Source organism: Aricia agestis, chromosome 8 (assembly GCF_905147365.1).
Source record: "Aricia agestis chromosome 8, ilAriAges1.1, whole genome shotgun sequence".
In the NCBI taxonomy this organism is placed as follows: Eukaryota; Metazoa; Arthropoda; class Insecta; order Lepidoptera; family Lycaenidae; genus Aricia; species Aricia agestis.
The window spans coordinates 4,859,823-4,874,021 of record NC_056413.1 but is presented as its reverse complement, the minus strand read 5'-3'; the positions used below and the strand labels follow the sequence as shown (position 1 = coordinate 4,874,021).

Here is a 14,199-nt window from a genome sequence, read left to right as displayed (position 1 = left end):
AAAAACAAAACCCGAGAGGGCCCAGCACAATATACTAGTAATCTGTGGCCCAGCATCTGTGGGCCCAGCACTTCGAAATTTATGAAAAAAAGGTTCGATAAAGGGGTAAAAATATTTGTATCATAACTGTAATACCAAAATGGAAATGCTCTAGTTAACAGTTTTCATACTATTTCCATAGATGTTGCGGAAAGTAGTACTGGGCTCGGGGATAGTGGCGCTCATTCCCACAGTGAATGCTGCCAGCCCAGTCCAAGAAGCTGCTGGACCGAAAAAGCCTCCTCCGATGAGGCTTTCGGAGTTGCCCATCTACGACGCGCCCCATGCTGATTACAACGAGTACGTATCTGCTATAATTAGATTATATAGGTACTTACTTTGAGTGCAAATTTATAAAAGTTTATTATTTACTTGTAGGTATCTCGAAACTAAGGAGAAGGAAGGCAAAAGCAGCTATATGAGATCCGCACTACATCCACCAGTCCAGGCTGTCAGGGAACAATGTCAAAGTGTGTGGTCACAGACTGAATCCGTGAAAAATGTAATCAAAGATAATTACAATGAATTCAGCGACCGGTCAGAATGTAAGTACACTGCAAATAGTTTTCAAAGATAATGACCACAATCTCTATGCCATTTCTGTTGTAAAACTATAAAAACCAGGGGCATAATATGTTGATTGGTTCTACTGTATTGTGTAATAGAATATCTAGTTACTTAACACCTCCATTGTGGGTATTGCAGGCACTATAATATATTTTCAATTGTTATGCGGCTGCCGGCTGCCACTTGGGAATTGATGGGTTAATGAATGTAATCAATATTATATTTACTAGCTATTTTTTTGTTTCCAGGGATAGTTCAATATTTAAGAGAAGAAGAGAATAAACAAACTCGATATGGAGCTGTGGCAATGGGTGGCCTGACAGGTTTTATCTTTGGCCTGAGAGGTGGATTCATTAGGGTAAGATATGTGAAGAAGTTTTAAACTATTAAACTATCAATAATTATGTAAACAAGTGTATTATATAACTCAGTTTCTTGCTATGACAGTGTTGATTTTAGTGCATTGAGTCAACAATATTTATTGAAAATATCTATTAAAATACAGTGTCTATTAGTAATTGATTCAAATGTAGTGTAGTAAGTAATACTCTTATCTAAAGGTGCAATTGGCAAAAAAAAATTGTAACTAAAACTTAGGTTAGTTAGTAACAAGTTAATTTTTTGTAAAATATTTTTTTCAGAGACTATTCTATGCTGGCCTTGGAACCACAGCCATGGGCTATGTATGTTTCCCAGAAGAAACTAAGGAGATAATGAGTGAAAACTCAACTCTGTTAAAGCAATACATAAACATTGCATACAACTTTTTATATGGTGGTAAGTTTTGATTTATACTGTAAATTGTAAAATATGGGAAGCAGCATTCTTAGAAAACCTTAATAGTGACTGTTTCCTTTAAACTGGTCTCAAATAAACATATCTTTTTTTTAAAGATCTTGTGTATTTAAGTACTATATTGTATTTGAAAGTCATAATTTGTTCTTTTAAGTGAAACCAGGAGATCCACAGCTGGAGGTTAAGTTTCCAGAGCTGTCTATTCCTAAAGACTTCTCTGAGTTTGTTGATATGACGGTATCTTTAGCTTCGACTGTTAAGCAGGCGGTCATGCCACCACCATCTAAAGATGCAGTCAGCAGCAAGCCAGAGGAAAAGAAGAATTAGGTACAAATGTTAAATAAATCTGCATGATTTGTGTTGGCTTCTTAGGTTTTGTGGTTTTGAGCTTAAAGCAACAATTTTATTTTACTCATCACTCATCATATAGCTATACAACACTATCTACTCTCTACAATTTCACAGAATAATAATAATAAGTGCTTGTTTACATATTGTGTAGTGCACATTTATACTTATTTAGCGACTAACTAATCAACACACCATACTAAAATTTTGTGGGCAAATTCAATAAAATTGTTCATTCATCTTTATATAACTATGTTGCATGGTTGCCATTACAGATAGTGCAATCCACGAAGACGCGCCCCACTATTCCTAATCGTTTATACTTTCGTTTCAAGTCTGGATTTTTGCAACATAAGACTGTACTACTTGTGCACATCGGACCGCTGAGTGCTGACGATTCGCAACTGACGCTCGGGTGAAACTCCCTATACCCCGCAATCCCCTCACCCAAAAAATTGATGGGGCGCATCTTTATGGATTGCACTATCTGTACTATTTTGTCATAATATTGTATTATTCAATATTATTAAAAATTTTAGGGTAAATAACTTCAGACATCAACACAGTGCAAGGATTTAAGAACATGGCTGGTCGACAACTAGTTTCTGATATGAAGTGCAATGAAATCCAACATAATAGATTCATTCTATTATGGACAGTTTCTTATTCTGGTCTTTGTAGAATGTAGGTAGTTTATTTATTTGAACTTAAATCAATAACAAACTTTAGACTTGTTTGCAATGCAACAAATGAAATAAATTATTTATTTTAAAATTGATAATTCTTTTATTTACTCATGAATTAAAATACATTGTACCCTTACTGCCTAAACTAAGCAAATATCATTTCTTCTCTTCTCTTCTTGGTTACAACTGTACCTGGTTTGTGCTGTGCGTCTGGGTGGTTCATCAATTCGGGTGGGCAAGTGGACACGGAACTTGCAAGTAGTACCTGTTTCAGATCATAGTAAATAGCAGAATCTTCTTTTGTAACAAATGAAATGGCTTTCCCAGTTTTACCAGCACGCCCGGTACGACCAATACGATGGGTATAATCTTCTATGCTCTTTGCCATATCGTAATTAATGACAATACTGACATCCTTGATATCAATACCTCTGCCAGCAACATCTGTGGCAACCAGAATATCTTTTGAACCATTTTTGAGACTGGCCAGCGCAAAGTCACGCTGTTCTTGGCCTTTACCACCGTGTAAGGTACATGCATTAAATCCAAGTTTCTCCAAACCTTTAGCTAGTACATCTGCACCTTTCTTTTGATTGACGAATATGATGATGGGTGGTTCCACACCTCTTTGTAAGATCTCCGTAAGCTTTCTGCGTTTCTCATTCTCACCTATCAAGTATACAACTTGTTCTGTTCTGTCTACAGGTTTACCGACTGATCCAATGTATACTATAGCCGGTCTTCGTAAGTAGGTCCTGGCTAGACGCTCCACCGCAGGAGGCATAGTCGCCGTAAACATCACAGTTTGCCTGTACTTCTTCTTTGTGTTATAATTTGCAAGCAGAACTGAAGCATCCTCTGCTGCATCTGTATCTGGTTTAATATTAGACACAGGCATGTACTCCAGAATTTTTTGTACGTCGGGTTCGAAACCCATGTCTATCATACGGTCAGCTTCATCAAGTACGACATATGTGCAGCGATTTAAGACCAGATATCTATTCTCCAACACATCAATGAGACGACCGGGAGTAGCGATGACAATCTCACAACCGAGTCGGAGTTTGAAGCCCTGATCCTCACGAGACAAACCACCAACCACTACAACAGATGTAATGCCTAATGGTATACCAAATTTGTTTGTTTCCTCCTCAATTTGCTGGGCCAACTCTCTGGTCGGGGCCAAAATGATAGCATAAGGACCTTGGTCTGCATCTTCCATTCTTTCACTCTTTGGCAAAGACTGAATCCAAGTGAGTAATGGGATAAGGAAGGCTAAAGTTTTACCAGAACCTGTTTCTGCAACACCAATAATGTCTCTGTTTTGCAAACCAATTGGAATAGCTTGACGTTGAATTGGAGTAGGACTCTTGTAACCGACCTTGTTTATGATTTCCATAATGTCGTTATGGAAACTAGCTTCCTTCCAATTTCTTATAGGGTTTGGAATCCTACCACCTTTGATAGTTATATTGTAATCTTCCCTGAAGATTCTCCAGTCTCTTTCTGTCATCTCATCATGATCTTTCTCAGACCAATGCCTGTCATCCCACTTTTGTTTCTCTTCCTTCCTTTTAACTTTCTTCAACCTCAGCTTTTCCTGCTCTTTTTCCAGCTCTGTTCTTCTTTTTTCTAGAAGGTTACCATAAAACTTGCTGTAATCCTTTTTCTGGGACTTTATGTCAATACCAGCAATGTGACCTCTGCCAAAAAATTGTACTTGATGTCTCTCTTTATAGAGGGCATTGTAGTCATTAGACGTATCCTCAGAAGCATCCCAATCAAACACAAATTTCCTGTCATTGAGCCTTCGTACCCTGCGTTTTTTCTTAACAATTCCCAAGTATCGAGCTTTGATTGCCTCCTCTTCCCTCTCTTTATCCTTATTTTTGTTGTAATCTTCATTTTTATCTTTTTTATCATCCTTGTTTCTGTCGCTGGCTGCTTTTCTTTCTTCATATTTTCTTTCCCTTTCTCTTTCTCTCTCCCGGTCCCTCTCCCTAGCTCTGTCTCTTTCATCCTTCTCCTTCCTGTCATCCTCCCTCTTTGAACTTCCAGTAAGATCAATAGTTGCTATAGTAGGTTTGTCAACATTAGCTCTCATTGCCTCTACTTGCTCACGCCGTCTCTCTAATGCCAATGCTGCCCTTTGTTCCTTAGTCAAGAATACAGGTTTACTACGAGCTTCCTCCTCGGCTTTCTTTTTTGCTAACAACTCTTCCAGCGACAATGGTTCTCGTTTGACAGGTTTTGGTTCATCCCTTTCCGCCATTTCTTGGTCATCATCTTTGCTGTCTTCCTCCTTTTTAGACCGTGATTTATCTTTATCGTCATTTCGACGGTGTTTATCTTGCGTATCACGTTTCTTGGGGCTTCGTGACCGCCCGCGGTCTTTGCGAACGGGACTACGGGAGCGCTCTCTATCTTTACGTGGGCTACGAGAACGCTCTCTATCTTTACGAGGGCTTCGTGCACGCGAATCTATTTCTTTCTTTGATGGACTCCTAGACCGTTCTTTCCTAGGGCTTCGAGAGCGGCGACGCTTTGCTTTATCTCTGTGCGCTTCACGATCATCAAAACGATCTCTGTCGCGTCTTTCTCTTGATCTTGATCGCCGTCGCTCTACATTTCGATCCCCGCCCATTGCTTTGATATAAAGGGATTTTAATTTTTATACAATGTTAGTTAAAAATAATTTTTAGCAATATATTTTTTTACACACAAATTGCAAAATTGCGCCGCTGATTCAAGTACCTAACATTGTACAAATTACAATACGCCTACGGTACTGAATACTCAATGACACATGACATTTAGACAAATGTCAAATATCATTTGTCAATTGTTTTTTTTATGAAATTGTTTTGGCACTAAATCACATAGGTTAAAAATTAAAATAAGAGTCATTAGAATTTTTCAGTAGAGGGAGTAGGGACACGTCTTTACAGTTTACACTTTGATCGTAAAAATAAAAGTTTGTGGTTTTTATACGACGTAAATAATAATGGAATTAATATTGAGGGGCATTCACGTAACCCGCATTACAAAAAGGCGCCGTTTTTTAAAACGCAATCCGCTTGCGACATATTATGTCTGTGTAGATATTTTTATTCGCCTCTAGGCTCTGTATATATATATATATATATATATATATATATATATATATATATATATATATATATATAATAAACCTATAATGCTAAAGACCAACAAAGAGTGCGAGAGTGCGAGAGAGAAGAAAATCCTTTATGGAATTATAACAAGATGAAAAGAGAGAGGCAGTCTAATGAAAATTGTAACCACTTTGATTTTTTAATTTTTGTTACATTCTGTCTTTAGTTCTCTATGAATTATATATATAAATAGATTGTGAATCCTCCCTTTTACTTTCATATTTTGCGTAACTAAAGGTACTATTTTTCTTATATTACACACATTTTGAAGAAACATTATTCATCAATTTTTTTTTTACATATACGCTAGTGCTTGAATCAAATTTATCGATATGCTTATTGATATTTTACAATAACATAAAACTAAAATAAAAATCATTTACCTTTTTATTTATCACCTTAAACCCGGCCGCACATTATCCGTAATTTCTGATCAGAAAAATTCGGACGCCCGGCGGAACGCACTCTGTTCATACATTTTGTTGTAGACCTATCATACTAAAAGAATTTCTGACGTGTCAAAATGTATGAGCGGGGCGGGGCGGGGCGTCCAAATTTTTGTTATCAGAAATTCGGAAATTATGCGGCCGGACTAAAAAGGACATATTATCTTAGTTTAACTAATATAATATAGTATAGTATAATATAGCTAATATAATACAACTACTATAATAGGAAACTAGAGGAAGGTTTATATTATAGCATAATCATTTGTTTTACAGATTCCCTCAAGATCCTCTAATAAGAGGAAAATGGCTGAAATTAATTGGGCGTTGGTTGGAATCCCAAGAAGGTTATTAATCAAAAGATTTTGAACGTTTTCTGGGACCATAATATGTTCCCATTTGAATATCAAGGAGTCACCTCGATTTCTCATGGTTTCCATCACCAGACCACCACTTTTGTGAACATGGTACCTACTCGAAACAATACAATGTACAACAAAAGAAATATTTTGAAAATCGGTTCTTAAACGGCGGAGTAATCGTTGAACATACATAAAAAATATATCCAGAGCCGAACGTCTAGACTCCTCCTGTTTGGAAGTCGGTTAAAAATAATTGTAATAAAAAATATTATGATAATAAGAATAAAATATAATATACTAGTATAGTGTGTTGTTTACTTTCAATGTAAGGGCTGATTTACCAGATAGATTTTACCTGAGTAATAAATAAGTAACTTTATAATGTGTTATGTGTATATAAGAACCTCATGTCATAACATATCCGACGATTGAAAAATCATTCCAAAAGAAAATGTGTATCTACTTTTCAATCGTCACCTTTTTTTGCCAATTAAAATTTATGATACCTAATTTGAAATACAAATCTGTCAAAGTTGCTTTTTATTTATTTCAAACTCAGGTAAAATAACTCGAACGGACTATACTATCGATAACAAAATACTATAATATCGATAGTAAAATATACATCACTAGCACACGCACACATTGACAGATCGAAAATGGTCACGCATTTTCGGGTTGTCAGGTGGTCTATACGATATATATGTATATATATACCTGTACATATACAATGTATCCCGACACCGGTGTCCGTTCCTTTGCGAGCTCTATGCGAGATCTATGGCATATTTTATCGACAAATTGGCTCTCAATTTTTTTTTCTCTCACATTGTTGTAAAATGGCAGCCATTTTAGTCTTTTTCAGGCTTTCACACTAATCTGACCAGCACTTCTCATGTAAATATCCTACGAAGATAAAAAAATGTCTAATTTTTATTTATTATTATTTATTTATTTCTTTTAATCTTTTAATATACCTACATAACAGTTATACACTTCCTGCAAAACTGCTTACGCAGTTTGTCTGCAAGTTACAGTCTCTTTAAATGTTTAGACATCTAAATATATATTATACTTAATGTGTTTCTGCTACATAATATAATATGAATTAAGTACTTATACAAAACTATAGCGTCCCCAACAAAAACTCCCTCAACATTCTTTTAAATCTACACAAATTAGATTCCAGTCTAATGTTTTCAGGTAAGCTATTTAGTAAGTATGGCAAGCGTTTTTTTAATGTTCTATCTCCGAAATAATTATTTACTATGGGGACCTCATATTTACTACTAGATATCGCCCTGGTACCACTTTTATGCTGCAATAACGATAAGTTACACTCTTGATTGCAATGGTTATGCACTGCTATTAGATATTTATGTTTTAAACTCGCTGGTAAAATTTGACAAATTTTAAATAGTTTTGTATAATCTCCCTTACATTTATTTTTTGTTTTATCGTTAACCATTACTTTTAGGAATCTTACTTGTAGTGCTTCTATCTTTTCTATATATGTTTTAAAAGTCAGTCCATAGCAATCGAGTGCGTAACTGATTATAGAATCTACTAATGCAAAGTATAAACATTTTAATATTTTGGTACCTAGGTACTTTCAAACTTAAATGGTAAAATTTACTCAGTAATATTCTTAACTTACTACATATATAATCTATATGGGATGCCCATGAGAAGCTGGTGTCAATTTTAACACCTAGATATGTAATACAATTCACATTTTCAATCGGTTTACATTGACAGTTTAACCTATTGTTATGAAAGCAATAAAAAGTATGCGTTATAACATGCGGTGAATAGTCAACGGGTCGTAGATAAGGAGAATGAATAATTAGTAATTTAGCTTTGTCCGAGTTTAATAAAATGCCCTTATCGTGACACCATTTAACCACCGCATCTACGTCCCGTTGTACCAGACTACATGTCTTCTCAAGGTCGGTGCCAACTGCCAGCGCTCAGCGTGCACAGGTCGTCGGCGAACATATGGCCGGAGCTGTGCCGCAGGACTCCACACAGGCTGTTGGACTGCATCAGATAGCAGACAGAGCCACATCCCGAGCGCTGCGGCACACCGCAGTCGATGGTTTTCTCCTCATTTAATTATCTATTTAAATTAATTATATATTAATTTCATCCGTAAATTTTGACTATAGTGTATATATATATATATATATATATATATATATATATATATATATATATAAACGCTTTAAGTAACTAAAAGACAAATTTGAACTGTAGATAACCACAACAAACTTTGTGGCAGCCCTGACTTAATCATGGCTAATCACACCTCTTTCGTAACTAATCACCCCTTGGCTGTGTCTATTAACCATATTTGCCTGCCTATTAACCTCTCACGCGTGTTTATTCACCCCTTTCGTGTATCTAGTCACCCCAAAAATTTAAAGAAAATAAGGCTTACGGAATAAGAACAATTTTGTATACCTACTTACTGCATCCACCTTAATAACTACCATACCAATATTATAAATGCGAAAGTGTGTCTGTCTGTCTGTCCGTCTGTCTGTCTGTCTGTCTGTCTGTTACCTCTTCACACCTAAACTGCTAAACCAATTTGGCTGAAATTTGGCATGGACATACTTTGAGTCCCGGGAAAGGATACTTTTATACTTTTTGTCTCAGAAAAATGCGCGAAAGGATACTTTTTGTCTCAGAAAAATGCACGGTTCCCGCGCGATAAACGACTTTTGGCGCAACGGAGTTGCGGGCGTCATCTAGTATCAAAATATATTATAACAGCACTGACCGCAATTTGAAGAAAACTATAAACTTTTTCCAAAATTCACCGAAATACGGAGGTTCAAACTCGCTCGTCTACAACGACTTGTTTTGTTGTCAACTTTGAAATTAAATTTTGGCAGTTTCGCGATGTAGCCACACATAAAAATTTGCCAGACTAAGGAGAATGATATCAATAAATTTATAAAGTTGCGGGTTTTTACTTATCCTAAGATTTTTTCCTATTGCCCCCTTCATTTCTATTTACCCCGGTTTACCGGTACATACAGAGCCAAGAGGCGAATAAAAATATCTTCGGCAATTTTCCAACTTTCATTTTATTAAAAGAAGACAAACAAATCATCCACAGATTACTAGTATATATATCATCTGTCACTGGTTGTCTAATTTCTACATCAAAGAGAATATAATCACTCTCGGGCGAATTAACATGACACCTGGTTCAATTGACGTTTCTCTTAAGTACTGAGTGCAAAAAAAAGTTTTTTTATTTAAGTTATTTAACAATAATTACGTTACCGGAACTAGTTATTTTTATAGGGCTACACTAACCACAGTATTTTATGCAATTATTCGGCCAAGTACGAGTTGGACTCGCCCAAGGGTTCCTCAGCAGGAATACGAGGTTTATGGATGCGTCCGATAATTTGTATTTAGCTTCATATTAATATATTCCGTGAGTAGCTAATTCATACCACTTAACGCAATAACGTTATTAAAATCACTAATCCACTACATGAGACTGACCAGTAATGTCTATTTTGTATTGCTTATCAAATTTAATGCCAAATTATGTATTGTGCTTCTAATTAAAAATAACCTATGTGTTAATCCAAGGTATTAATTAACTACATACCAAATTTTATTAAAATGCTCCAGTTGATTAGATATTTCCCGTTATTTTATGCTTTTGATTAAGCAATTAATTTTAAAAACACCACGTTATGCTAAGTACTCACATATGGTTTTACTCGATCGAGCAATTACGTAGAGTAAAACCCACGGTTTGGGCTTTCGTCCACACGTTCTGCATTGCTCGATAGTTTTACTCCAAATCGAAGGAAATAGATATATTTAATTCCATCGAGCCGGCTCGATGCGAGTCTTCGAGCCGTGAGTTTTGCGGTCCACACGGTGGTTTTTGCTCGATATGGAGTAAAACTATCGAGTAAAACCATATGTAAGTACTTAGCATTACAGTAATAATATCAACAATAAATGAAACAATATAGGATATTATGTCTAAAGTATTAAGATATTATTACTTTAGAATTTAAATACATAGATTGATCAAATAATAACTTTTAGAAAATAAAAACGAATTGCCATATTATATAACATTTATTAAACAATATTTATCAATTTTCTAATTATGTAATTAACTCTTCTACTCCAGACATCCTTCAGACTCGCTTTCGTCACTTTCATCGTCCTCCACTTCGCTGTCCGACGAGCTATCTTCTCCTCCAAGGGATATAATTATTTGTCGGACATTCTCCTCTTGTAGTCTGTCTTTCTCCCAGTATTCCGCTTCCAGTCTTTCAACATGATTTACCTCTTTTTTCCAATCTGCTACTGTGATCGATTCAATAGCTTCTTTTGTAAGTCCTTCTATTTTTCTTTCTAACTGGTCAATGTTTTTGTCTGCCACCCTCTGTTTGACCAGATTCCAAATGTATTCTATTGGATTTAAATCACAGTGATAGGGTGGCAGACGAACGACTTCGTGACCACTTTCTTTTAATAATTCATCTACGACATACTTTTTTTGTGGCTTATTCGATCTAATTATCTGGTACAACTCCGGTCTTGTAATTTTTATATCATAATTTATGTTGTGAGTTGTTAACCAACTTTGCATTTCATGTTTTAATGCAGATTGGTGAGGTACTTTTTCTTTTTGTGTTGAGTGGTATGGTGCATTATTGATTACGACTATGCCGTTTGGAGGCAAGTTGGGCAACAATTTTTCTTTCAACCATTTAGTGAAATTTGTTGTGTCCATTTCATTGTGGTAATCCCCAGTCTTGCTTTTACATTTATATAAAAGGTCCGCCTCAGGGATAAAACCATTTTCGCCACCCGCATGGACGAGAATCCAGCGTTGACCCGGATTTGTGTTTTTCATTATGCTGGCATCGCTACTATTTTGCCAGCACTTCCGTACTGTATAATGGGAATGTATCCAAGTCTCGTCCAGATACGTGACCGGTTTCTTGTCTGCTCCCAGTTCCCGGTTCTCCTTCATACGTCTTAAGTAGCGAGCTCTCCAGGCCGCAATATCCGGTTTTTGGATTAATACTAATCTAGCGTTCTTGCATTTTTTAAATTTGTATCCTAATTGCTCCCTTAAAATAAGACGTAATGTCGTTCTTTCACCTGAAAACAAAAAAACAGGCTTAGTAACAGATGATAGGAGGATTTTATTATACCATGTAATAAATCTTATATCTTTAAACGAGCAATTCTTGTATATTATATAATATTTAAATATCTAATTGGAATCTCGCAATCGGCTCCAACGATTTTCATAAAATTTACTATATAGGGGGTTTCGGGGGCGATAAATCGATCTAGCTAGAAATCATTTTTAGAAAATGTCATTTCATTCGTGTTTTATAGAATACCGAGCGAAGCTCAGTCAAATAGCTAGTAAATTTATTAATAGGCTACTTGACTTATATTCAATTTCATTGAATAAATACATATTTCTAGTAGAACTTGGCCTAGGAAACCGTATTTCACCCTTATCATCAAATAAAAGCTTATGATTGATAAATAAAGTCGATTTGAAAATATGATTTTATGAAAATAGGATTTGTACTGACGAAAACGCTTTTGCGGTACTTCCGAATTGGATGTGACGTCATTCTATTCGTAATTTAATATCTTTTATTTATCGCGCTTGTTATAATATGTAAGTTTATTTGTACATAAATAATAAAAATAAGCCTAGAAAGATTTGTAAAATATATTTTCTTGAATAATTCAAATAAAACATCAGTTTTATAAATTATCTCTATTTATTGTAGACGGGAAATGAAATGGCCAAAACTTTTCTCCAAAAGGTTTCAACATTACAAATGATTTCTAATTTCTTATTTAATTCTTTTATAATTTTTGGGCACTTTTAGACGCGTACATTTAGCATATAAAAAAATGTTCAATAAAGAGAGCTTAAAATACAAAACGTATGACGTCACACTATGGCGGACAGTGTTTTCGGCGCCATTTATAAGGCATATTTTTCAATTAACATTTTTATGGGTTTCTACTGTGTAAAATATTAAAATATTAGTTTTTTTGTAATAATGAATGATTATGAAGCGATTAGCATGAAGAAAAAAATGAGGTCAAGTAGCCTATTACCAAAGTTAATTAGTATTATAAAATATTATTATATCGGTCATTAAATAGTGGAGAAATACTATTATTTTTGGGGTTTCTAATGTGATGTCACAAATAATTACATTTTTTTCGCTTACATTGCAAACGCAGGCAAAACCATACGAGATTTATCAAAATAATGTACTAAGTATTGTACACAATGAAGTTTTTTAAAGTGAATATAACATATTTTATACCCATGCGAAGCCGGGGTGGGTCGGTATTAGATATTAATAAAGATATTTAAAAGTATAAGTAATAAAATGAAGATACACACCTGGAAAATTCAAATCCCTTTTTGCAGCAGCCAATATCTTTTTCAGGGTAGGGACTTCTTTTCTGACAGTATAGAAACTGTTCACAGTATTTCTTAGAGCGACCAAGTCAAAATTATCCAAGGCAATTTTTTTTGAACTTGGTTTTCTCTTTTTGCCAGGTGTCGACGGTTGAGCTGGGGCAGATGTTGACGTACCAGATGTTGAAGGCACTGGTGATTCAGATTTCACCTAAAATAAAATAAGAAAAAGCTTTATTTATTAATTTGAAATACATAGCAAATTCGTAAAACATTATAAAATGACCGTACTATGATTCGAATTACATAATAGTTAGTCCGCGGCCAACCAGACTGTTAATTTAATTCGAGGGATAATGTGATAATAAAAAAACAGGAATTTTATAAAAATATTTTTATAAAATTTCTGTTTCATAAGTGACCCAAAACCAAAATACAAAAAAAATGGGATAGCACACGTCATTCTTTTGTTTATCTACAATATTAGAAACCGGCCTGGTCGGGCCCCTGCCAGCAGGTAAAAAATAGTAAAGGCGAGCAGGTAAAGAACTCTACGTACAATGTAGCATTTTACTTGTCACTCACGACTGCTTTTAATAATAATTTGCGTAAATAAGTAGCAATTACTTACTTACTAACTTAGGTTAGTTACATTTTCGACTAAATCAGCTTCTCCAGGACTAGTACAGCTTTTTTGTATATTTTAAATGAAATATCACTAGTATAATAATTGTACCTTTCTAAAATCACCATTAAACAAGCAACTTTTTAAGCTACAAAACGCTCACATACAAAACGGTTTACACGTATTGAGTTGATAAGTAGTAACTAAATTCTAATAATTATCTACTTTAGTACTTACTAAATTTTAACTTGCTACTAAATTTTGTGTTTACATGCAATTGATAACTTAACATTTTGTTAACTACTTATCAACATAATACCTGTAAACCAGCCATAAAACACTGGCTTTCGTAATGGGAAGCCATTTTTAAAGAAGGAGAAGAAAATAGGTACATAAAACTAATTACCTGTTTTTTTATTCTTAGCAATGTACTTTTTGATATCCCAGTTGCAGCGCAGGTTCTATTGATAGGTTGATCCACAGGTATTAGAAACTTCCTATTAATTTTAAGATGCTCACGAGCTTCTTGAGTACTTATAGTATGTTTTACGGGAATCACTACTTTGCTGAGTTCTTTCTCGCGTTCAAAAAAAGCCAGTACTTTGAGTATTAAAGCTCTCTCTTTACTATGGATAGTTTTACCCACCATTTTGGTATATGTATATACCACAGACGCACGGCAATGTTCAAACGTTAAT

The 14,199-nt window shown here is 34.9% G+C and overlaps 3 protein-coding genes across 5 annotated transcripts; 1 reads left to right on the top strand and 2 right to left on the bottom strand.

Moving 5' to 3' along the window:
* The first annotated feature begins 46 nt into the window (after positions 1–46).
* On the top strand, positions 47–2,527 carry LOC121729327 (MICOS complex subunit MIC27-like). 3 transcript variants are annotated; one of them, XM_042117802.1, is made up of 7 exons: positions 47–89; positions 180–339; positions 418–584; positions 855–964; positions 1,248–1,383; positions 1,556–1,728; positions 2,289–2,527. In XM_042117802.1, exons 2-6 carry the CDS (start codon positions 182–184, stop codon positions 1,726–1,728), a joined length of 744 nt encoding a protein of 247 aa, XP_041973736.1. In that variant the 5' UTR covers positions 47–89; positions 180–181; the 3' UTR covers positions 2,289–2,527. The 3 variants fall into 3 exon arrangements, with proteins under 3 accessions (XP_041973736.1, XP_041973738.1, XP_041973735.1); XM_042117804.1 differs by having other exon boundaries at positions 67–92; positions 182–339; XM_042117801.1 differs by having other exon boundaries at positions 67–105; positions 182–339.
* On the bottom strand, positions 2,512–5,218 carry LOC121729326 (probable ATP-dependent RNA helicase DDX23). The gene has a single exon (XM_042117800.1). It carries the CDS (start codon positions 5,077–5,079, stop codon positions 2,581–2,583), a length of 2,499 nt encoding a protein of 832 aa, XP_041973734.1. The 5' UTR covers positions 5,080–5,218; the 3' UTR covers positions 2,512–2,580.
* Positions 5,219–10,497: 5,279 nt separating this feature from the next.
* LOC121729854 lies at positions 10,498–14,186 on the bottom strand. The gene is made up of 3 exons (XM_042118500.1): positions 13,908–14,186; positions 12,859–13,087; positions 10,498–11,573 (listed from the first exon to the last, which is right to left on the bottom strand). The coding sequence occupies exons 1-3, from the start codon at positions 14,148–14,150 to the stop codon at positions 10,582–10,584; spliced, it is 1,464 nt and encodes a 487-aa protein (XP_041974434.1). The 5' UTR covers positions 14,151–14,186; the 3' UTR covers positions 10,498–10,581.
* Positions 14,187–14,199: the final 13 nt, after the last annotated feature.

Bases quoted from the DNA above. Each gene is read 5' to 3' on its own strand.
- LOC121729326 (XM_042117800.1), bottom strand. From the start codon at position 5,079: ATGGGCGGGGATCGAAATGTAGAGCGACGGCGATCAAGATCAAGAGAA.
- LOC121729327 (XM_042117801.1), top strand. From the start codon at position 82: ATGAAAAAAAGGTTCGATAAAGGG. The intron at 106-181 runs GTAAAAATATTT...CTATTTCCATAG, and splicing joins AAAAAAGGTTCGATAAAGGG to ATGTTGCGGAAAGTAGTACT. The intron at 965-1,247 runs GTAAGATATGTG...TATTTTTTTCAG, and splicing joins TGAGAGGTGGATTCATTAGG to AGACTATTCTATGCTGGCCT.
- LOC121729854 (XM_042118500.1), bottom strand. From the start codon at position 14,150: ATGGTGGGTAAAACTATCCATAGTAAAGAGAGAGCTTTAATACTCAAA. The intron at 13,088-13,907 runs GTAATTAGTTTT...ATTTTATTTTAG, and splicing joins TGCTAAGAATAAAAAAACAG to GTGAAATCTGAATCACCAGT. The intron at 11,574-12,858 runs GTGTGTATCTTC...TTTTGTTTTCAG, and splicing joins AAGGGATTTGAATTTTCCAG to GTGAAAGAACGACATTACGT.